This window comes from Microcaecilia unicolor, chromosome 2, assembly GCF_901765095.1.
Source record: "Microcaecilia unicolor chromosome 2, aMicUni1.1, whole genome shotgun sequence".
Classification (NCBI taxonomy): domain Eukaryota; kingdom Metazoa; phylum Chordata; class Amphibia; order Gymnophiona; family Siphonopidae; genus Microcaecilia; species Microcaecilia unicolor.
The window spans coordinates 69,586,303-69,611,962 of NC_044032.1; the positions used below are offsets into that span (position 1 = coordinate 69,586,303).

The following is a 25,660-nucleotide window of genomic DNA, read 5'->3' on the forward strand; positions in this document are numbered from 1 at the left end:
TATTCTCTGGAAACAAATTCCAGAGTTTAAGTACACACTGAGTGAAGGAATATTTTCTCTGATTTGTTTTAAATTTACTATTTTGTAGCTTCATTGCGTGCCCCCTAGTCCTAGTATTTTTGGAAAGAGTAAACAAGCGATTCATGTCTGTCCGTTCCACTCTACTCATTATTTTATAGATCTCTATCATATCTCCCCTCAGCTGTCTTTTATCCAAGCTGAAGAGCTCTAGCCGCTTAAGCCTTTTCTCATAGGGAAGTCGTCCCATCCCCTTTATTATTTTCATCACCCTTCTCTGTACCTGTTCTAATTCCACTATGCTTAGCAATTGTTTCGTGTTTAAAATTATGCATGTTTAAAACTAGTTCAATGGAATTAGTCTGACCCAGCATTGCATGTTATCTTTTGTTCTTAACTTGTAACTTTGCAACACCTCAAATCTTAGAATAAACATAAACACCTTAAGGAAGTTGTCAGTATCCAGTGAGTGCTGCTAGGTTCCCATTTATCAGTGAGTGCATAAGTGCCTCCGGTAGATAGGATTTAATTATGTACTGGAGGCAACTTGGCAGATATGAGCCTTTCTGAAAAATAAAAAGGATATCCTGACAGTAAGTGGTCCCTGGTCTTGTTTTAGGGGGAATTACAGTAGTCAGTTCATCCTGTTGGTGTCCTTGCTGTGAATTTAAGATGTGAGCAGTTGCTACAAAATACAGCTGCAGTTCTGATTGAGAGTTAAAAAAGAAAAGTACCGATTTATCATTCCATTTCTTCATTACCTGCACTGGCTTCCTGTGGAGTTCAGGATTCAATAGTGTTTCTAGGTAAAGGGTTCTTAACCAGTGGTGCCTGTACCCCCCTCTCCCCTCCCCCCCCCCCCCCCCCCAAATAAAAAAGATGCAAGAAGAAGTCACAGTATAGAGAAGGGTCTTAAAATCTAGTATGCATCGTTTTTAAACTGTCATTTTATTCAACAACATTATGTACAATTTGTGTAGCGTTGTAGCTTTGTGTGGCTTCTTTGGTAGTATAATTGTGTATTAATGTAATTTTAGAGACATGTTAGCCGTCAGCATGGCTAGCAGCTAACAGCAACATATGTAATCATGGTACACGTGGTTTAGGAAGGCAGTGCCAGGGTTTTATTGATTAGTTAAAGAAATATGGGAAAATTAAAGGTTAAGAGCCCCTGCTGTCTGAGATACTTTGTAGTATTTAGCAAAATCACTTGTTGGTTGGAGCTTTATAGATTACTACGATGTTTACAGTAGGCTTTATTAGCAGTTCCATCTGTAAAGTTGGCCACTAAACATTGCACGTCATGAAATTCTATTCTCTTGGAAGCCCACTTAGGACTAAACTACCTGACTTTTAAAAGAAGTTAGCTTAGCCATTTAAGCAGGTCCTTGGTTCACTGGCCATTCTAGGTATTTCCCCCTAATTCTAATGCTGGGTTTGAACTGATGCAAGCTGGGGGTGGAGGGGGGGGGGGGGGTGGATCCACTGTGGGTTTTACTTCTGGGCATGGTCTAGTGCTCTTGTGAGGAATATTAGAATATAGAGAATGAGGCAGGTGGGGAGAGTGTTACTGTGATGTTGATATGATTAGTGTAGGAATATGGATGTTGATTAAGGTATCCTGTAGTAATGGGATTGGGATGCAGGGGTTTGGGGTATAATACGCTGTGTTAACTCATATTTAGGATGCAGTCCATTCTGAGGTTTTGCAGTCAAATGTAGGTAAATTGACCTGCCTGAAATTTGTCACCTTCTGATAACCTGAACGTGTGTGCGTTTCCAAAGTGTGCATACTTTTGGGTGGACCGAGCGGAAGTATTTCCAGGGCAGATTAGGGTTACAGTGAACATGGATTTGGTTGCTTAGTCTGTGTCTGGTGTTTTCCAACAACTTTTTGCCCACAGAAAAGGCAGCTGCAACATAGAGAGCTGCACGGGGATAGCGGGATTCCTGCGGATACCGCAGAAATCCCTTCCAGGACCGCAGGGATCCCACTGATCCTTTCGCTGCCGCTACTTGTTTAAAATGGCTGCCAAGACTTCAGTTCATTTATCAAGGTGACTGTTGCATGGCAAAGGCTGGGTGGGCCGGGAGCAAGGAAAAGGTGAGCTTGCAGCAGAATGACGATATGAAATATTGCAAGTAGGTGTGAGCATTGTCATTTCTTCTCTTCACAGGTTTCAGATGAGGAAGATGATATCCCTGCAGAGGGCAATACTAAAGAAGCCATAAGTGCTGAACCAGAGGATGTCAGCTTGCAGCAGGAGAGTTTTAAGGAGGAGCACAACAGTAGTATCCAGGTCACAAGCCATGCTTCAGAACCTCTGATAAATGAAGCAGAGCCCAGAACAAGAAGCAGTGACTTGAAAAGGTAACAGCAAATACTGGAAAGAGTTGTTCGTGTTAGGGTGGAATGCCTTTTTTGGATGCATAAAATACAGCAACATATACGCTTAGAAGGGTATTTATGGATCTTGGGTGTAGAGTCTGACCGAAACTTTAGTTTCAGCTGAAACTGCAGCTGAAACTGTCCAAAACCGAAAACTATAGTTTGGTTGTGTGAATGTGAATCAGTGAGGCCCACTGGTAATTGTCAGAGCTTGTCGTCAGCAGCCCTCTGCTAAACCCATAGCAGATCGTTACCTTCCAGTCCCAGGAACTGCAATCACAAGCTGACAACTGGGATAGCCATTTTAATTAGATCTGCATGATATATCTATAGTGTTAATTTACAGATTAGTATAAGACTAAGTCTGTGGTGACTATAAATGAAAACAAAGTAAAAGTAGAGGTAGAGCTCATACAACAAATACAAACTCAAGAATTGTAACAAACAGGGATATAGGGCAAGAATATATATTCCAGAGTGAGATTTGGTCTTGTGATGCAGCTATTAAACACGCTGTAAGACTAGAGGACTGTTTAGAAGCCTTCATTTCTTGTGTATGGTCAGACTCCATAAATTTATTTATTTATTTTATTGCATTTGTATCCACCATTATCCCACCTTTTTGCAGGCTCAATGTGGCTTACAATTCATCATGGAAACTGAAAATAGAAAAGAATATACATTTGGTTTTACAGCAAGTATTAGGTGCATGATGGTGAAATACATAGTACTGGAAATAGAAAAAAGTATACAGTTTGTGTTAGCAGAAGTGTTGGGTGCATGATGGTGAGATACATGATAGTATTAAAGTCATAGACATTAAGTACATGATAGTGTGAAAGCAAAAGACATTAGAGAACGTTCCTGGATATCTTAAAGAATGTAGAGTTACGCGTGTTCTTTATGATATATTTTGTCGAAGATGAGGTTAAGATGGCAAGTTTCCGTAAAAAGATCATTTTTTAAAGTAAAATAAATATAGCCCACATTCCTAGGTAGGTGACTATAAAAACATACACAATTTTAAAATGATTAAAACAAAAATAACTTGTACAAGCTGTATAGACAAATCAGAAGTAAGAATCATAATCCAAAAATATTCATACAAACTGTAAGTAAAATAAATGGTCTTAATATTGAGTCAGGGCGCACAGGGAGGGGCATAATCGAACGCGTAATCGAACGCCCATCTCCATGGGCGTCTATCTCCGAGAACGGTTACGTGAAGGGGCGGGACAAACCGTATTTTTTAAAAAAAATGGGCGTCCATCTTTTTTCCGATAATACGGTTTGTGCCAGCCAAATACATCGGATTTGTGCGGATTTGAGCTGGGCGGTATCGTTTTTCAACGATAATGGAAACCAAAGGCGCCCAGCTCAAAAACGACCAAATCCAAGGCATTGGGTCGTGGGAGGGGCCAGGATTTGTAGTGCACTGGTCCCCCTGACATGCCAGGACACCAACCGGGCACTCTAGGGGGCACTTGTAACAGTTAAAAAAAACAAAGCAAACTACCTCTGAAGTCCATAGCTCCCTTCCCTTGGGTTATGAGCCCCCCCCCCCCCCCCAAATCCTCCCCAAAACCCACTGTCCACAACTCTACACCATTACCATAGCATTTATGGCTGAAGGGGGGCACCTAGATGTGGGTACAGTGGGTTTTGGGGGCAGTTTGGAGCGCTCCTATTTACCACCACAAGTGTGACAGGTAGAGGGGGGGGATCGGCCTTGGCCTGGGTCCACCTGGCTGAAGTCCACTGCACCCACTAACAACTGCTCCAGGGACCTGCATACTGCTGTGATGGAGCTGGGTATGACATTTGAGGCTGGCATACAGGCTGGAAAAAAAAAGTTTTTAAAGTTTTTTTTTTTTGGGTGGGAGGGGGTTAGTGACCACGGGGGGAGTCAGGGGTGGTCATCCCCGATTCCCTTCGGTAGTCATCTGGTCATTTAGGGCACTTTTTTGGGTCTTGTTCGTGGAAAAAAAAGGGTCCAAAAAAAGTGACCCAAATTTGCGCTAAAAATGCCTTTCTTTTTTCGATTATCGGCCAAGGACGCCCATCTCTCGGCCTATAAACACGCCCCAGTCCCGCCTTCACCATGCCTCCAACACGCCCCTGTCAACTTTGGCCGTTTCTGCGACAGATTGCAGTTGAAGACACCCAAAATCGGCTTTCGATTATACCGATTTGGGCGCCCATGGGAGAAAGATGCCCATCTCCCAATTTGGGTCGAAATACGGGTGTCTTTCTCTTTCGAAAATAAGGCGGAGTTTATCTTGTTGGGCAGACTGGATGGACCATGCAGGTCTTTTTCTGCCGTCATCTACTATGTTACTATGTAATTAGGACTTCTCAATGAGTCTGGTTCCCAAGTCAATGCAGATGTAGTTAAATATTTTCTGAGACGTGACCTTTGTGAGAACGTATAAAAAAAAATCATGATTACTAGATTTTTATGCTTACTCAAATTGTGTACAAGTAACTAGAGAAAGTAGCATTAAGATGTTTCCCCATTTTGTATTTAGTTAAAGGACAAGCATGATATAGATTCTTACTAAAATAGGGTAAAGGAATCCAGACAGTGGTCTACGCTGCAGTTATTATACCATCCTGAGGCACAGTCCAGAATAGAAAAGCACAATGATGTTACTGAACGTGAAGACTGTATGTTCTGAAAAATTACAATCGAGCAATATATTTCTCAAATTATTTTCTAATAGATAAACTTTGATTAATTGTAATATAATTTCTCCAAGGACAAGCAGGCTGCTTGTTCTCACGATTGGCCGATGTCCGCGGCGGCCCAGGAAACCAGCAAAATTTTGCAAGCAAAATAAAAATATTTCGAGAACGCTCCGGTGCGCAAACAGCTTCCCGCCCGCGGCACGAGCGTGTCATCCTCAGTTTCCTTTTTTCCGCATCTGAGGTGGCACGGTTTTCGCTTTGTTCCTCTAACATGGCCCAGGAGACGTCGTCTGTTACCGCTTCTTTTTGTTTGTTTCAGCAAAATTAAAAAATAAAATAATTTTTTTTTTGTTTGTTTCTAGTGTAGTTCCCTTATTTCATTAGTTTTTGTCACAAAGTTTAAGTTTTCTTTTCTTTTTCCGCGGCCGGGTTGTATTTTCCATATACATAAGTAATGCCACACTGGGAAAAGACCAAGGGTCCATCGAGCCCAGCATCCTGTCCACGACAGCGGCCAATCCATGCCAAGGGCACCTGGCAAGCTTCCCAAACGTACTAACATTCTATACATGTTATTCCTGGAATTGTGGATTTTTCCCAAGTCCATTTAGTAGTGATTTATGGACTTATCCTTTAAGAAACCGTCTAACCCCTTTTTTATTTATTTATTTATTTATTTATTTATTTATTTATTTATAACCATTTAAATTTTTACAAGCGATAAAATAACTTGCCAGAAATACAGAGAAAGTAATATATAGGAATTATTTCAGTCAGGTAATTCTATTCTCTTCCTTAGACCACTAAATAGGGAGAGTGAGACAAGACAAGGAGATCATTTAAACAGTAAACATACTTATTGTCCAATATTAGTTAGAAATAATAGATCTGATTACATTCTTTCTCTTTTAAAAACCAGAAGTTATTTAACAATACATATATTTAAGTCTCTAATTCAGATCCCACTGATTAAAGTAATCCCAGTTTTCACAGGCTTCACTCCTTTTAAAGTAGTAATTGAGGAAATCCGTCTAACCCCTTTTTAAACTCTGCCAAGCTAACCGCCTTCACCACATTCTCCGGCAATTAATTCCAGAGTTTAATTATGTGTTGGGTGAAGAAAAATTTTCTCTGATTTGTTTTAAATATACTACACTGTAGTTTCATCACATGCTTCCTAGTCCTAGTATTTTTGGAAAGCGTGAACAGACGCTTCACATCCACCTGTTCCACTCTACTCATTATTTTATATACCTCTATCATGTCTCCCCTCAGCCGTCTCTTCTCCAAGCTGAAAAGCCCTAGCCTCCTTAGTCTTTCTTCATAGGGAAGTCGTCCCATCCCCGGTATCATTTTAGTCATCTTTTTGATTGGCACAATCGCGTCCTTTAATTTCGCAGCCACCGTTTTTCCGTCCATGTCATCGAGGACACCCAGCGGCTTCAAGTGTTGTACTCGGTGCGACCGGACCATCTCGGGTACCAACCCCCACGCATGGTGTCTCCAGTGCCTTGGGCCCAGTCATCTACCAGCTTCTTGTAAGCTGTGTCCTTTGAAAAAACAGACCCAAGTGTCTCGGGAGGCTCAAGAAGAAAAAATTTTTGCGGATCGGTCCAGTCCTTCGGCATCGGTACCAAGGTCGTCGACGTCGAAGGAAGCATCAACTTTGAGAGCACAGGTAATGGCTGCCGAACGACCACGTCGTGCTGGGAGCAGCGAGGCATCGAGTGGGTCTCCACCTGTCTCGTGGCCTACTGCTATGCAGGCCCCCCGGGACCGCCCTTCGTCAGACCCAACCCCGAGGAGGCGTGAGGATTCTACATCCTTCTCTTCAGTACTGAGGAGTCTCGACGGGCGTTGAGCGAAGGCTAAGAAGCACCGTCATCGATCTCCTTCCATGAGTGGTACCGAGAGCTCTGGGGAGCCGAGAAATTCGGCACCCGAGAAGCGTCGGCATCGAGAGGACCGTGGTACCGGCTCTCGAGCCCCCACAGATTCTGCTACCGGCCCCGCAGCCTTTTCCGATGGAGGCTCTTGACGAGCGCATCAGGGCCCTTCTTCCAGAACTCCTGGAGGGATTGCTGCTCCAGTCTTCTTCAGTGCCAGGGGTGCTTGCGCCTTCTGCACTGTCTGTTGAAGCGGCATCTGGTCCTTCGCCTGTAATGAGGTCCCTGACCTCGGCGTCAGCTGCCACCCAGGTCGACTGTTCTTCGACGTCGGCGGAGGAAGCTTCGCCGTAGTCCAAGCAGGGGTCGACTTCTCGACATCACCCTCGAGGTCGTCATTCCTTGACGTCGAGACAGGCTCGGGTTCGGGCTGCTCTTAGAGAGCTTTTGTCCGATACCGAAGATGAGCATTCGTGGGAGGATGAGGAAGATCCCAGATACTTTTCTGAAGAAGAGTCCTATGGGGTCCCTTCTGATCCTGCTCCGCCCATTGAGAGAAGGATGTCTCCGCCTGAGTGTCTTTTTTTTTTTTTTTTTTTTTCCTCTTTTGTTCGGGAAATGTCTAAGGATATTCCCTTCCCAATAGAGATTGTGGATGATCCCAGGGCCTAGATGCTCTAGGTCTTGGATTATCCTTCTCCACTTACAGAGGTTGCAACTGCTCCCTTGCATAACAAACTCAGGGAAGTTCTGTTGCGAAACTGGCCATTCCCTCTCTCTAATCCAGTGGTCCCCAAAAAAGCTGAGTCCCAATACAGAGTCCACGGAGAGCCGGTTATGGTGAAGTCTCAGCTACTTCACGATTCCATGATGGTGGATTCTGCTCTCAAGAGAGCCAAGAGTACTAGGGACTATGCTTCGGTGCCCCCAGGCAGAGAGTCTAGGACCTTGGATTCTTTTGGGAGGAAAATGTATCATGCCGCTATGCTCGCAGCCAAGATTCAAACATACCAGCTCTACACGAGCATCCACTTGCGGAACTCAGTGAGGCAACTGTCTAGTTTGGTCTAAGCTCTTCCTCCGCAGCTGGACGAACCTTTTCACCAGGTGCTCAGGCAGCAGAAGGCGTGTCGAAAATTCCTGGCCAGGGGTACTTACGACACTTTTGATGTGACATCCAGAATAGCTGCTCAAGGTATAGTGATGTGCACACTCTCATGGCTGCGTGTCTCTGACCTAGATCATAAGATCCAGCAGCGAATGGCGGATGTTCCTTGCCGGGGATAATCTTTTTGGAGAAAAAGTAGAGGACATGGTTGATCAGATCAAAAAGCACAATGATTCTATGGATTCTCTCTCCTGCCGGGCGTCTTCTGCAACCACCTCCTCATCCAGGAAGTTTTTTGGAGGGAAGAGGAGTGCTCCCTATTCCTGTAACAGGCGTAGGTACACTCCTGCTTCTCGGCAGCCTACCCAGGCTCAGTCCCAGCGTGCTCATTCTTGTTAACAGCGTGCGTCTAAGGCCTCTTCGGCTCCCCAGCAAAAGCAAGGGACGGGCTTTTGACTGACTCCAGTGCAGCATAGCCACAGTGAAAGTGTCCATTCCGGACGACTTACCGGTTGGGGGAGGTTAATATTTTTTCACCAAAGGTGGCCTCTTCTAACCTCCAACCGGTGGGTTCTTCAAATAGTCCGGTTAGGATACAGTCTCAATCTGGAATCCAAGCCTCCAAATTGTCCATCGGGAGTTAATTCTTACACCGGATCTCACCCTCTGTGTCAGGAAGCCATCCGGATGTGGCTTTGGGCGTGCCGTCATGATGTTTCTCCAAGCCACGTATCTGGCAGGCGTAAACAACAGTCTGGCCGACAGGTTGAGCAGGATCATGCAACCTCACATGTGGTCGCTAAACCTGGGCGTTGTCCACATGATCTTCTGTGCGTGGGTCACCCCCTTAGTGGATCTTTTTGCTACTCAGATCAATCACAAAGTCCCTCAATTCTGTTCCAGACTTCAGGCCCACGACAGACTAGCGTCAGATGCCTTTCTCCTGCATTGGGGGTCAGGCCTTCTGTATGCATATCCTCCCATCCTCTAGTAGGGAAGACTTTGCTGAAACTCAAGCAAGACCGAGGAACAATGATCCTGATTGCTCCCTTCTGGCCTCGTCAGATCTGGTTTCCTCTTCTGGAGTTGTCCTCCGAAGAACTGTGGAGATTGGAGTGTTTTCAGACCCTCATCACCCAGAACGAGGGGTCGCTTCTAAATCCCAACCTCCAGTCTCTGACTCTCACGACCTGGATGTTGAGAGCTTAGAAGTTGCCTCTTTAGGTCTTTCAGAGGGTGTCTCCCAAGTCTTGCTTACTTCCAGGAAAGATTCCACGACAAAGTGTTATTCTTTCAAATGGAGGAGGTTTGCCGTATGGTGTGACAGCAAGGCCCTAGATCCTTTTTCTTGTCCTACACGGACCCTGCTTGAATACCTTCTACACTTATCAGAGTCTGGTCTCAAGACCGTAAGAGTTCACCTCAGTGCAATTAGTGCTTATCATCAGCGTGTAGAAGGTAAGCCTATCTCTGTACAGCCTTTAGTTGTTCGCTTCATGAGAGGTTTGCTTTTGTCAAAGCCCCCTTTCAAACCTCTGCCAGTGTCATGGGATCTCAACGTTGTTCTCACCCAGTTGATGAAAGCTCCTTTTGAGCCACTGAATTCCTGCCTTCTGAAGTACTTGACCTGGAAGGTCATTTTCTTTGTGGCTGTTTCAGTTCGTAGGGTCAGTGAGCTCCAAGCCCTGGTAGTGCATGCACCTTACATCAAGTTTCATCATAACAGAGTAGTCCTCTGCACTCACCCTAAGTTCTTGCCAAATGTGGTGTCGGAGTTCCATCTGAACCAGTCATTTGTCTTGCCAACATTTTTTCCCCGTCCACATACCTGCCCTGGTGAAGACAAGTTGCACACCTTGGACTGTAAAGAGAGCATTGGCCTTTTACGTGGAGCGGACAAAGCCCTATAGACAATCCGCCCAGTTGTTTGTTTCTTTTGATCCCAACAGGAGAGGAGTCGCCATCGGAATACGCACAATCTCAAATTGGCTAGCGGATTGCATATCTTTTACTTATGCCCAAGCTGGGCTGACTGTAGAGGGCCATGTCACGGCTCATAATGTCAGAGCCATGGCTGCCTCAGTGGCTCACTTGAAGTCAGCTTCTATTGAAGAGATTTGCAAGGCTGCAACATGGTCATCAGTCCACACATTCACATCTCACTACTGCCTTCAGCAGGATATCCGACACGACAGTCGGTTCGGGCAGTCGGTGCTGCAGAATCTGTTCGGGGTTTAGAATCCAACTCCACCTGCTTAGGCCCATTTCTGTTCTGTTCGAGGCTGCACTCTCACTTAGTTGTGTTTCTTTCAGGTCAATCTATGTTGCGAGGCCCAATTGACCTCTTTTCATTGTTCTGAGTGAGCCTGGGTGCTAGGGATACCCCAATCGTGAGAACAAGCAGCCTGCTTGTCCTTGAAGAAAGTGAGGATACATACCTGTAGCAGGTATTCTCCGAGGACAGCGGGCAGATTGTTCTCACAAACCCACCCTCCTCCCCTTTGGAGTTGTTCTAGATCTCTGTTTTGCTTTGTATTAAACTGAGGATGACATGCTTGTGCCGCGGGCGGGAAGCCATTTGCGCATGCGCGGTGTGCTGTGCCCGCGCGCCAGAGCATTCTTAAAAGATTTTTATTTTCCTTGCAAAATTTTGCCGGTTTCCTGGGCCACCACAGACATCGACCACTCGTGAGAACAAGCCGCCTGCTGTCCTCGGAGAATACCTGCTACAGGTATGTATCCTCACTTTCTCTACTAACATTATAAGTTGACCGGTGCATGTGCTTGAAATCCATCAGTACAGATTCTTTTCTCATAGAATCTAAGTTCTGCACGCCACAAGTTTGATTAAATTACTGCATCTTCATTATACCCAACAGAGCTTGGAAATTCTTTAGAATTGCCCGAATTGTTTCCAAGCCAGAATATATATAAATTAAATAATGAAAGACCATATTTTACCTACAAGCAAAATAATCTCCGCACACATGGAGCTCCTTTAATGAAACCTGAAAGTAAAAGCCACAGTGCTTTTACAATGGCTGACTTTGTGCCATATTCGGAGTGATAGCTGATGTCGTATCCTCACAGAGAGGCTAGTTCCTAAAGAGCTTATCCCAAATTTACAGACTTAAATTCCTGCTAAATTTTTGTATCAAAAGCATTTATTTGGAGCACACTATTTACCATATAAACTACTGTGCAAGATCATAACTGCACTAATTGTAATCACATTACAAAGAGAAAATGCACAGATTAGCTCCCCTCCAGACTACCTTACAATCCCTTGTGGTATAGTCAGGGCAGGAGTAAACCCCAGTCGTTCTTGCCCATGTCAGCTCTGTTCTCAAAATAGCTGCTGTGACCTATTGTGGCAGTCATTTTGAGAGCAGAGCCAGCATGGACAGGAATGACTACAGAGCACTCCTGCCCTGGCTACACCCCTAGACTGTCAAGGATTGTGAGATAGGCTCAAGGAGGGCACCTACCGGCTAGCAGAGAGGAAGAAGCAACTGCTGTTCGGAGGGAGGGGAGGAAGGGAGACAGGACAAAACACACATTTTTGGCTTCCACTGAAAACACATGGCCACTTTCAGTCAAAACCATGGCCATAACCTTTTGACCGAATTCAAAACTGGGCAGAAAAAGGATTTTGGGCCATTTTCAGCACCATAAGTGAAATTCGATTGGCCTCGCCTCTTCTACTGTGGGCACACCCAAATAGCCTTATGGTTAGAGCAATGGGCTGAGAACAAGGAAAGCCCAGACCAAATCTCATTACCACTCCTTGTAACCTTGTACCTGAGACAATTGGAGAGTTGAGTGATTTGCCCAAACTTAGATTGTAAGCCCTCTGAGGAGATGGAAATACCTAGTGTACTTAAATGTAACTTGCCTTGACCTAGTACTGGAAAAGGTGTGAGCTAAATCTGAAATCTCTTCCTTTTCCTTTGGTTCTTTATTTGACAAAGTATTCACATTTACATACGGATGAAGTGAGGTCAGGAAGGAGATAGTATTTATTGCTAGCTTTCTTTTGAGCGGGGTGTCACACATAATTGTCGTCTTTTGTTTTTCCGTTCTAATGATATGTATAATGGCAGTCTGTTCTTATCAAGGGAAAACAGGATACCTATTTGGGTGGGAGACAAACATGATGTAAATCATGATCAGTGAGCCCAGGGGAATATAGAAACATTACTTAATCCTTGTACACTAAAAGTAGAATTAAGATCGCCCTTTTGTGCCACAAATACTCTTTCAGGGTTCTCCCTGATACGATGACTTTTGAGTTGCTGAAGATGGGTTACTGCTTCAGTATTAAGCGATTAAACTAAATGTAGTTTTTGTTTATTGGGCTTTACATAACATTAAAATCAGTGGAATCTAAAATTAATTTTCTATAGTGTTCCTCCAGACTGACACAAATAGGTTATGCACTTCTGCCAGCAGATGGAGACTGAGAACCACTGACTTCTATATCACATATAAGTGGTCTGTGCAGTCCCCACAGTCAGTCTGTTCTCAGTCTCAAGCAGATGGTAGATGTGATAAGTTTGTACAGTTCTGGGAGTTAGGCCTTAGATGATTTGTGAGGGTTGGTTGGTCAACTATTTAAAAAAACAAAAACCTGTTTTGTGGTGTTTTGTTTTGTTTTTTTGCCTCTCAGAGTTGTTTTTAGCTCCCTTTCTGCTGGACTGAGGCAGTGGTCCACGGGAGTCTCCTTTGCCTTGGTAGTAGGGTGCCAAACCTGGATGACCAGGTTCCTCCCCCGCTCTCTCCTCTAGGTTTTCTGCTACCTCGGCTGACCTGCTCTGGTTGGGACAGTCATTTCTGAGTGCTTGGGGAGGCCTGCTTGATTTATTTGTGCTCACATTATATAAATTCAGCCCGGAGCACTTAGAGCAGTTTGGCTAAAAGCCTGTGCAACAGCTTGCCTCACAGCCCTTCTTGCGTGTTTGGTGTTTACTAGGGTTTCCACGGGGAAACACCAGTGTTCTGCAGGGGCTGGTTTTCCCTTTAGCAGTCCTGTTGCTATATGTGCTGCTAGACTCAAACACTGCTCTCTGTGGAGGGATTTGGACAACTCTGGGGTGTGTATGTTTTGTTCGGACAGCAAGGATACTGCATTGACCATTGCAGCTGGTCCAGGGTCGTCTTTGGAGGTCTCGGACTACAAGGAAGTCGTGGCTGACATACATCCTAGCGCTGATGAGGTGCTTGTGGTGGGCCCGGCTTTGGTGGAAACTGCTGCTATTGTCAGCTGTATCTATAATGTTAAGTAGTAGTAGTTGGAGCCAGTTTCTCTCCCTGTAGCTGAATCTCATGCTGGGCCATCTCTGGAAGCACCTGGGGGCCTTCTCTCCAGCGTTCAACTTTTCAATGTATAAAGCCTATTGCCTGCATGAGTCTGGGGTTGTACCAGACTTGGTTCAGGGGGTCATCAGGACAGGCCTCTTCCCCCCCGCCCCCCCCTAAAAAAAAGATGTAGGCTGGATTTGAAAGGAGGAGCATTTTTGGAGACAGATTATTCTTTTTCTGATGATGAGCAGGAGTGGGCTCTGGAGGAGTCCTCTGAGTGAGCGGGGAAGATTGATGCCTGGATGGAGGAGTTGCCTCCTGGGGAGGATTCCTTCATTGTGCACATCTTCTAAAGGGAAGAATTGCAGGAATTGATTGTGCAGGTGTTGGCGGTACTGAGGTTTGAGGAGAAGCTCAAAGAGGCTCCACAGACCATCGATCCTTTGCTGAAAAGGATCAGGAAGTCTACCTGCCACCTAGAAACGCCAAAAGATCATCCCGAACCTTCCTCAACCTCCACTTCCCTAAGTGCAAAGGCATAAAATACAAAGCACTGCATGCATCAACCTTCTCCCATATGAGCACGCAGTTCTGGAACACACTACCACGCAGCCTGAAGACGACCTACGAACTAACCGACTTCCGCAAACTATTGAAGACTCATCTCTTTGAGAACATCTACTGCAAGGACCAAAACAAATGAATTCTCACACACTATAGAAAAACACCAATTCACTCTCTTCTGAACTCTCTTCCCCGTACTGTCACCACACTCAAAACCACACTCATAGACAAAACTGTTACACCCTAAAGTCCTTTCGTTATTGTACCATCGCCCTATAATTTCCCCATTGTCACATTCCATTGCTTTATTCTTAGATGATATTTTGACTTTGACCTTATCTTCACACAACTCTTCACAACGCACCCATAATCATATTATGACCAATTGTATTTCTACTTTCACAACGTATTGTAAGCCACACTGAGCCCGCAAATAGGTGGGAAAATGTGGGATACAAATGCAATTAAATAAATAAATAAATACCAAGTCGTTCCCTATGCATCAAGATATTAGAGGTCCATTGTACATTTGTACCCTGTCCCTGACCAGGATAGTACCCCTGCGGCTTCCCATTGTGGACACAGTAGTCTCTGCGGTCACTAAGAAGAATACGATCCCCATTAATGGCGACACGTCTCTGAAGGATCATCAGGATCAGAGAATGGAATCTGATTTTGAAACAGTTTTGATGTAGTGGCACTGGAGATTCAGGCCTCTATCTGTGGTGGTTTGGTGGCCAGAGCCTGTTTTCCTTGTGCTGAGTGAGTCTTGGATAGAATGTTGGATGATTGGGCCCTCATGGACCAGGTTGCTTGTGAAGATTGAGATGGGTGCCATGTATGACTTGTTGCATTCTTTGACCAAGTTCATAGCCCTCAGTGTGGTGGCCAGATGGTCCTTGTGCCTGCAAGGCTAGTCAGCGGATGTGGCATCTAAATCTAAGCTCAGTAAGTTCCCCTTTAGAGAGTCCTTGTTTAGTGAGGAGCTTGACGAGTTGGTTAAGTGTCTAGGAAAAACTAAGGCTCCTCGATTAGTAGAGGGCTTAGGCTTATCCTCTGGCAGAGGTCTTTCAGACAGAGGGCATTTCATGGAGGCCTGCCGATATAAACCAGGTAGGAGGGGGCTGTTTAGCATAGTCGTTTTTATTACAGACAACTCGGTCCTTTTGGGGTTGTCGCAGAAGAGGTCGGGACATGGGCCTGTCTGCGGCAGTCCCCGGTCAGGCTTCCCAATGAAGTTGTTCGGGCCCACCTTCCAGTTCAGATAAGGGCATGGTTTAAAGGAGTTTTATCAGAGGTGGGCCCGAATTACTTCAGCTCAGTGGGTTCTCTAGGTGGTCCACGATGGCTGTGCTCTAGAGTTCGGCCCATTTTCTGCAGGATGCTTTTCTAGAGTCCCCTTGTCAGGCTCTTTGGAAGGCAGAGGCAGTTTGAGCCACTCTATAAAGGTTGGTCGACCTCGGGGCAGTCGTTCTAGTTCCATCTGAGCAGTGGGGTGCAGACTTCTGTTCCATTTATTTTGTTGTGCTGAAGAAAGAAGGTTTGTGTCACCCCATTTTGGATTTGAAGGGGGTGATTCGGGCCCTTATTATGCTCTCTTTTCACATGGAAACCCTAAAATTGGTCATTGTGGCAGTGCAGTCTGGGGAGTTCTCACGTCCCTGGATTTGATGGGAGCCTACCTGCATATCCCTATTCAGCTGGTGTACTAGAAATTTCTTTGCTTTGAGATTTTGGAAAGGCATTATCAGTTTTGTGCACTTCCATTCAGGTTAGCCAGCGCTCCTTGTATGTTTCCAACGTAATGATGGTTGTGGCTGCAGCACTACGGAAGGAGGGAATCTTGGTTCACCCGTCTCTGGACGATTGATTGAGTCGAGCAAAGTTCCATCAAGAGTGTTTCGGTGACCAAGTGAGTTGTTGGGCTTTCAGTGACCAAGTGAGTTGTTGGACTGGGTGGTCAACCTAGCCAAAAGTCAGGTGATTCCCTCGCAGTGGTTGGAATATCTGTAAGTTCAGTTCAGTATGCTGCTGGGGGGAATGTGTCTTCTGGAGAGCAAGATTCAAAAGTTGTAGGCTCAGATTCAAATGTTGCTGCAGTCGTCGTATTCTTGAACTCAGGATTATCTTTAAATATTGGGTTCCATGGCAGCGAGCCTGAACATGGTTCAGTGGGCATGGGCCCATATGAGGCTGCTGCAAGATGCTCTACTTTCCAGGTGGTTCCCTCAATCTGAAGCCCTGGAGTTTCAGCTTCCTCTCCAGGGGTCAGACGAGATGCAGCTTGCACTGGCGGTTGGATCCTCGCCATTTCTCATGGGGCATGGTGCTGGACCTTCCTTGGTGGACAGTGGTGGTGATGGATGCCAGCCTCAAGCTGGGGAGCTCATTATATGGGACAGGTGGACCCTCAGGAGGAAGGTCTGGGTGCTCTGATGCAGAGTTGGCTGACATCTGGGCTCCTGTACTTGTTTCTTCTGTGGTCTCTATTAGGCAGGATTCTTCAGAGAATTGGTCGCCACAACAGTCTGGTGGTAGTGGTCATGCCAGATTGGCCCTGCAGACTGTGGTACGGGGATCTGATGCTGCTTCTGGTAGTGGAACTCCTGCATATTCCGCTCACGGAGGGTCTTCTGTCTCGGGGTCTGGTGCATGTGCTCAATCCTGCTCCATTTTGTCTTACAGCCTGGATCTTGAGAAGACACGCCTTCTGAAGAAGGGATATTCTGGTTAGGTAATCTCGATGCTCCTGAGTTCAAGGAAACATTCTACCTCCTTGGTGTATGTTTGGGTGTGGCGTGTTTTTGAGGACTGGTGTATTGATTGCCACATTGTTCCATTGTGGGCATCTTTCTCATCATGTTTATTCTGGGGGTGACTTTCTGAATTCCCTTGTTTCCTTTTGTCACCCCACCCTCTAGTTTAAACTGTATACTATTTGTTCTTTTGAGTGGTCTTAAGAAAGGTTCAGTAGTTTCCAAGGCTACTATAGCCCGGTGGATTAAATAGGCGGTTATATCTGCATTTTTTTTTTTTTGAAAGGAAAACTATTTCCTTTTTTCCTTAAGGCTCATTGTACACGAGGCAAAGTGGCCTCTTGGGCAGAATGTTCTCTGGTTCCTCCTCAAGACATTTGCAAAGCGGCAGTCTGGTGGTCTTTACATACCTTTGTGCGTCACTATCATGTGGATACACAGGTGTGGCAGGATGTAGCCTTTGGGGCATGGGTATTGCAGTCGGGGGCTCCCACCCATAATGGTTACAGCTTTGGTACTTTCCATTTGTCTGTGCCGGTATGGAGGGACGCTATAGAAGGAGACATTAGTTTAGTTTATTTTGACTTGTCATCTGTTTTTTTTTTGTTTTGTTTTGTTTTGTTTTGCGCAGATAATGGATGTCATAGTGCTGGTGCTTTTGGCTTCGAGGTCAGGTTATTCAGGTTGGTTTTTACTTGACTGGTTCTTTACAGCCATTTGAACAACTTTAAAAAAAAAAAAAAAAAAGGATAGTACATGTAAATGCTGTGTAGTCACAGCTCAGGCTCAGTCTCGGTAGTGTAGGCTGTATTCCTAACGAGGAGAGGTTTGATGATACTTCCCGGGCGCGAGCAGCATATGGTTACCTTGGTTAGCTGGAGGACGGGCAGTGCTAAAAGGGAAGTAGGCAGTTGACAGTGTTTTTTTTTTTTTAGGGGTGGGGCCATCTGCTTTGGCTATATGTGGATTGACTAGGGGGGACTGCACAGCCCACTTAAAGGGTTTATACAGTCAGTGGTTTTCAGTCTCCTTGTGCTGGTATTTATTTAGATTTTGCTCACACCTTTTTCAGTAGTAGCTCAAGGTGCGTTACATTCAGGTACACTGGATATTCCTCTGTCCCAGGAGGGCTCACAATCTGTTTGTACCAGAGGCTATGGAGGGTTAAGTGACTTGCCCAAGATCACAAGGAGCAGCAGTGGGAGTACATAACCAATTTGTCTGTGCAGTCTGGAGGGACAAAAGAGAAAATTAGCAAGTAAGTCCTAATTTATCTTGATCTAGTTTAGATGTCTATTCTTTAAGCTGCATTAGAGGTAGCAGGTAACTATTTAAAGTTGTATCCCATCTTATCAAACCAAATGGGAGCACCTAAAGCAGCTTACAGATAGTTTAATAAAATGGAATGTATAAATATTATTAATAATTCTAATGTAGGCAATATATTTTGCTTTAATGCAGGATGTTGAGAGGTAATGCTATGCAGACTTAATGGCATTAAAATGATTCCATTAAACTAAATGCAACAATTTTAATGCCAACATATTGTGTATTTGCCCTGCAGCCATGTTATTTGGCCCTGAGATAAATAAAGGCCTCAGAGTCCATACTTCTTTCCTCACCTCAGTTTTTGGAGTCTGAAAGCCCCCATTCCTAATCCCCAGATTATACAAAGAGAGCCTCTAGATCAGGGGTTCTCCACCCAGTCCTCAGAACTCACCTGGTTAGTTAGGTTTTCATGAAACCCACAATGAATATATATGAAATAGATTTGCACACAATGGAGAAAGGGCATGCAAATTTATCTCGTGCATATTCATTGTGGGTGTTACAGGAAAAGTGTACAAAAATATGTTCTGACTCCTACTCAAGCCTATGTTTTACCCAGAGAAGGTGTAAAATAAAGAAGCCTTTTTCTGGAATAATTAGGAGATTTATTCAGGCATCAATTAGAAAGAATCACAATGTAAAATTACTGATATAAGATGAAGTTTTGTGCTATAACAGGAAGCATGGCTAGATCAGTAAAAAATCATAATTTCTTTTAGCTAAGCTTACTAAACAAGTTAATCATTAGCAGAGTCAACCCTAGCAAAGCTAAAAAGAATATCAATTTCTCCGTCATACTGCTTGCATAGCTAACCCACACACTCACCAAGCCTGTTACTCTGAGATAATGACAACGTTTAGGCCACTAACACAGAAATGAGGGCTTCTCTGCTTTTCTAAGACTTTCTTCCCTCATCTACTCACCATCATGCAGGTTCTCAGCAACAACAACAAAAAAACCTTTCCAGTTCTCATCTTTTATAATAAACTTAGATAATCGACCCCTGTGAGAATCTCCACCCCAATTCTATGTGTCCTGGGGCATCCAATGATGTGGCAGTGAACAGTCCAGGGAGGAAAGTTTATTCAGACATCTTGTCAGTTTACCATTGGTCATGCATCCCCCTTTTCAGAACCTTCCATTGGTCCAATTCATCAATCTCATTTGCTTATCTGGAGGTGACCTGATCCCCCTCAAGGAGAATGTCAACTTGACCAGAACATCTCTAAGCATGTCTGCACAAATGCAAACATTGGCCCTTGTTTTTCCCAAACAGGTGAGCCTTTCTGGCTCCAACTCAAATAACATGACTTAAAAATAACATCCAGAGGTGAATTACTAAGGAACCAGAAAAGCCCTGTATCCTGTGGCCTATCTGTTATTCCATGAAGTCTTTAATAAATTTCATGGAGTGGAGGAATGGCCTAGTGGTTAGGGTGGTGGACTTTGGTCCTGAGGAACTGAGTTCGATTCCCACTTCAGGCACAGGCAGCTCCTTGTGACTGTGGGCAAGTCACTTAACCCTCCATTGCCCCATGTAAGCCGCATTGAGCCTGCCATGAGTGGGAAAGCGCGGGGTACAAATGTAACAAAAAAAAATAAATAAAAATAAATAAATAAATAAATAAAACATGGATATCCTGAAAACTTGACTGGCTGGGTGTGTCTCGAGGACTGGGTTGAGAATCCCTGCTATAGACAGTCCCCAACTCTCGTCATTGAGCTTTGCAAGATGAGGCATGCTTTGGAGTGAAGTTAGCATGATTTCCAATTTGCTGCTGGAAGGATAGAAACTGGCTTCCTCCTGTTGATGAGGAATTGAATGTATGGCTGCATCATGTATATATGTAAATAAGCCTGTAAGCCACTCTGTAAGTTCAGGGGAGTATTTAGGACTTCAGGGCTGAGATGGGAGAAAATGTAAGAGACCAGCATGTGTTTTGGGAGCGAAAGGGGAGGATCAGATAATGGTACACATGAAGTACACCATCTGAGGAATTTGCCTTGTGTTAACAACCTCTGTGATAATACTGCAAGTGCTATCCATCATTAATAATGGGGCAGTTTTTAATAGTTAATGGGCACTTCAGCCTTTGTTTGTTTCAGTCATGATATGGGTTTTTTTATTGGGTTTTTTTAATTACTTTTTTTAAATACATCTGGGCAGGTTTTTTCTGTTCCACAACCAGACTACCTAACCAGAGATTTTTTTCTGCTATGATCTCTCTTAAGTCTAGTCTGTGCAGTGAGCCTTCAGCTACTGAATGTCACCGTTGTGTGATGACTGACTGATTTCCTTCCCTTGTTTCTCCCGCTCCCAAGGATGGTAAACTCTGCCTTTACAGCATGCCAATCAGTCAAGTTCCAAAGGGAACAGCAAAACAACAGAGGCAATAGATCTGCAATCTAGGCCTAATACCAGAAAATAAGCAGACCAGCAGTCTGGAAAGATGTTCAGCTTTAATATGAACAGTACCTGACGTGGCCACGTTTTGCCTGCTGGCTGCGTCAGGGGTAGGAACTAATATTCAAACAAACATACATACATATTAAAATCATATACATCAGCAGCTAAGAAAGATTTTTTAGACACCCTTTCAGCTGCTGACATTTGAAAGGTTTCTTGTTTAATTTTTAGGTTGTTTGGATTTGGATTTTAACTATTAGTGAAAGTGAGTTACACGCCCCTATAGGTATGTGCCTCCTTCCAGTGTTTCACTTTTGATGCTTTTAAGATACATGATTATTAACACAGATTCTTGCTACTGTTATGGTTGGAATTAATGTAGTGCACAGAAATTGATATGATTTTGGTGTTAGAGCCATGCTGTTTAAACAGTATTACTAATGTATAGTTCATATGGGGTCCTTCTCACTCATACTGTATATGTTTTGGAGTTTTTTTTATTATACCGATGCCTATTTTAAAAGCATGATTTAAACATTTTTGTTGGTATGGTTTGTTATGGCTGTAAGATCAATATACATGTTTTATTTAATTATTATAATAAGTATGACTGTTGAATTTTATGATGTATACGATTTTAATATGTATGTTTGTTTGAATATTAGTTCCTACCCCTGACGCAGCCTGTGGGCGAAACGTGACCACGTTGGGTACTGTTCATAATAAAGCTGCACATCTTTCCATACTGCTGGTTTGCAAGTTTCAAAGGGAAGCCTTGCATGTTATTCCCATTTATGTGAGCAGCTTCAAAGTGCGCATGTGTAAAATCACCTGTATACTTTGGACCTGCTATTTGAGTAGTGGGAGCGGGAGTGTAATGGCATGAAGCTTAGAAAATACAAGTACACACTGTTATGATCTGATGAGTTAAGTATGCCTAAAGGATTGCCCCATTTAATGAGGCTGAAATGTACAGGCTTTGTGAACCTGGCACATAATTACTCTGAGAAGGACAACTATCAGACTGACCAATTTACATCTTTATGTGTATTACATGTATAAGAGGTTTAGATATTGACCATTTGCGTATTTAATTATTGTTAAAATATTTATTTAGTTGGCTATAGTTCATACCTTTTCAGCTCAAGATGATTTATATTCAGGTACAGTAGATATTTCTCTGTCCCTGAAGGACTCACAATCCAAGTTTGTACCCGAGGCAGTGGAGAGTTAAGTGGCTTGCCCAAGATCACAAGAAGGAGCAGCAGGGTTTGAAGTGGACTTCCCTGGTTCTCAGCCCAGTGCTGTGTGTTTCCCAAGTCCCAAGTCCAGTCCTGGGCTACCCTTTGCCAGTCAGGTTTTCAGGATATTCACAATGAATATGCATGAACTTGATTTGCCTACACTGCCTCTATTATATGCAAATCTTTTATGCATATTCATTATAGATATCCTGAAAACCTGACTGGCAAGGGGTGTTCCAGGACCGGACTTGGGAAATACTGCTCTAACCACTAGGCTACACCTCAACTCCATATAATTGTATTTTAGCATTTATCTTTGAGGAATCAGTATTCACTGTCATGCAGATAGTATGTATTAATGCCTATTGAGGAATTAGACTATAGAATCCATTCATTAATGTCTGCTACTCCTTTTGCATGGTGCTGGTGTGGCTATGCTGGGACCACAACATCCTTGCAGGAAAGCTGCTGATCTGCACAAAGTATAGCTGGTTCAAATTCAGTGGAACGTAAATTGTCTGTAAGCCTAGATTTTCTTCCAGGTTCCAGATGTACTAGGTGTGTTTGGCTGCATTTAAGGCTGCAGTGGGTACTTCACCACTGAGTAATAAGCAACATTTGTCTTAATGCATGACAAACCCTGAAATTTCATAGAAACTTACTTCACTTAAAAGCCTGTTTCGTCTTAGAGTTTGTAATATGGTATTTTAACCCAGTAGTGCAATTCGCCTGCAGACGTCTGTTTTTCAAACCAGCTGACTTTTAGAGGCAAGTGATAGGATTGGGGGAGGGGGGAAATCTTTAATAGCTCAAAGTTTCTTTGAATATCTTGGGTTACCTGAAAATCATATTTTCAATTTGTGTAGTGTCCCAAAACTTAAAGGAAAGAAAGCAAAGGAAATGAAGAAAGCAGCCAGGCAAGCAGTGGCACCAGAGCAAAACTCAGAGGTACAGTATGTGGAAAGTGGGGGTACAGTATGTGGAAAGTGGGGCTTTGCAGAGAAGACATGGTCTAGTGGGCATTGTGATCTGCAATGGGTTTGGGAAGCTCCTGTTGTTTACCAGGTCCTGCATTGACTGGAGGAGTTTTTGGAAGTCTCTGTATCCCCTTAGGGAACAGTTGGGTGATAGTCTTTCTCCCACATCTTGTCTGTAAGAGTATACAGAAACCAGGCAGCATACTTGGCAATGAGACTAGTCAGTTGGCAGCCACACATTAAAAATTTATGGAGGATCTCAATTCACTTTATAAAAAAGTTTGTGAAAGAGATATAGAAATCTAAATGAGTTTTCTCTGAGGACAAGCGGGCCCAATGTATTGTCATAAAAAACATATGGGTAGCATCATCTAACGGAGCCTGGTATGGATGCTGCCTTGTACACATAGTTTTAAGACAGTTCTGGCAGCATCCCACTGTGCATGCACGAGTACCTCAGTCTCTCTTTTGCAGAGGTGGGAGGACTCTGTTTATATTTAACATTTTTCTTCTTAAGCGGGGGAAAATGTTGTCTCAGTTTATACTTGTATAGGTTTCTAGTCGAGTATATATGGTAGGTTGTAAGTGAGGACTCACGTGGAATGGTGTTCAGTTCTATAAGCTATTCCTTAGAAAGGGCAAAGGGTAGAGGCAGTTCAGAAAAAGGCAACAAAGTGGTGTGGGATCTGCCTCGGACGTAATTTGAGATAAGACTTAGGGTCTAAATGTATATACTCTGGGAGGGGTTATAATACATTTAAATACCTGAATGGTGGTGGTGGAGCACCAGAAACTATTTCTTTTTTCCAGTGGAAAAGAAAGTTTTACAGTTAAGGGATATGCTTCAAGGAGGTAGACTTTGTAGAGATGAGTACAAACATTTGAGTTTTTAAACTTAAAGTTTTTATATGTAGACTCTTAGAACAATGAATTTCTGTTATCTGTCTAACAGAAAGGACTTATAATGGGTTTCCTAGCCCATTATAAACCATAAAGCTGTAATTCTCTGTTGATCACCCCTCCCCTCACCTATCCACACCCATCCTGTTAGAATATCAATGATATGCTTTGATGTCCCCATGCATGCCTTCTACTCACCCCTACCCTCCCACCCTGTCAGACTGTCATAGTAATGCTTGAATGTTTTCACTTATATACACTGTCAGCTAGCACATTTGCTTATTTCCGATCTGACGAAGAAAGGCAACCTTTGAAAGCTAATCAAGAAATGTATTAAATTATGTCCAATAAAAAAGGTATCATGTTTTATTTTGTTTGATTTCTATTGTTATCTGTCTAGAATTAGTGAGTATTGTTTTTATCAACTAATACAATTGATCAAGTTTCCAAAATAGTATCAAAATAGTTTCACAAGTTTTAAAAAGGCATTTCCTTTCATCCAGCTAAACCAATCAAGACCAGTGGAATTCACAGGGCATAAAGTTCAGTCAGTGCCTAGTTTCAGTAAAGTCCAATTTTCATATTCACCAGGGGTATTCCAGATGTTTCAATATTGATTCAAACTATCATGTGGATTTTATCCTTCAAAAGGCATTAAATCAAGACAAATGAAATTTGCTAAGCTACAATGTCTGATGATAAACTCTAGGCTCTTAGACCACTTAAGCAAGAAAGTGTTCCAGGCACAGTGCCATTTGCTCACATCACAACGCATACTGTTTAAGTACCAAGGTTTCTTGTCCAGCCTGTTTCCAGAGCTGCAGTCTGAATTGGCTTGTCCAAGTTCAGTCCTCAAGGGCCACATACAGGCCAGGCTTTCAAGAGATGCAAATATCTCTCATTCATATTCAAAGCAGACTATAGTGAAACTCATCTTTTATTCTCAGTGAATGACTTACTTGAAATGTCTTCGAGCATCTTATCTTCTGCCTTTGTCACCAAACATTTGGCAAGGCTGCATGTGTGTGACCTTGATGAGGACATTCATACGAATCTAGCATATGCTCTAGAGGAAAAGGATCTCTGAAACCCCACAGACTAATTACATTCAAATTGTCTGCATTAAAGGGTTCAATTGTCTTTCATTGATCATGAAAATTTTTTTTTTTTTAGATATAATGCTCAATTTCACATGGTGCCAAGCTTGAAACAGTAGAGCAAGGGAAAGGAACCTCTCGCAGATGGTGTCCAAAAGGAGTCTTTATTTAAAATCCTTCTAAAACATGGACACCCGACAAGACTTGTGTTTCAGCCTAACCGGCCTCAATCAGGGATCTAAAAAGGTTTAAAATTATACAGAATAATCAAAAAATGAACATTATACATAAATACATATACATCAAAACATACATAAAAATATATATAAATAAATATATAGAAAGATCAATACCTAGGAAATTGTCATGCAACACATGTTCCTAGGTTAGTCATCAAACAGCAAAATCTCCTATTGACAATTTTAAAACATATATAAAGTAAAGAAAGACAAAACCAATATCTGTTACAATATTAAAAAATGAGGAACATATATGCTGGCGTTAAATGCATAAAGGGTCAATAAATAGCGTATATAGAATATAAAGAGACAAAACCATTATGTACTGGTACATGGAACTACTGGAACATATGTACTTAAAAAAAACATACACATCTATGATAACACATGAGATTGAACCAAAGGACTGAGCACAAAAATGTTAAATATAAAAAAAGTATGTCATAAAAAGTAGTGAAAAAGCGCATAATGTGTATATTTTTACCAGAAAGAGTGGGAAAACAAAAGTTGGGCAGACATCTATAAAATAGCCTTAAAACAACCAAAACATGAAGTGTTTAAAAATGAAAGGTAACAAAATCAATCAAAAAAAGGTCTCTCTAAAGAAGAGGTAATCTCTCTGACACGCTATAAAGTAAAAATCGCAGTGTGAATAAATAAAAGAATGTATCAAACATAACATTGTAAAGTAAAAACCACGGTGTGAATAAATAAAAGGATGACCATATCAACCGGACTGACAACACCAAGGTGCCT

The 25,660-nt window shown here is 43.1% G+C and overlaps 1 protein-coding gene across 2 annotated transcripts in view; it reads left to right on the forward strand.

Annotated features, from left to right (window-relative positions):
• The window catches only part of DNAJC21 (DnaJ heat shock protein family (Hsp40) member C21), a 132,310-nt gene that overhangs the window by 90,944 nt on the left and 15,706 nt on the right, over window positions 1-25,660 (forward strand). For both annotated transcript variants that reach the window (XM_030193022.1, XM_030193023.1), the window contains exons 10-11: window positions 2,196-2,389; window positions 22,558-22,639. In XM_030193022.1, coding sequence (XP_030048882.1) covers window positions 2,196-2,389; window positions 22,558-22,639 — 276 coding nt within the window. The remainder of the gene's footprint in view (window positions 1-2,195; window positions 2,390-22,557; window positions 22,640-25,660) is intronic.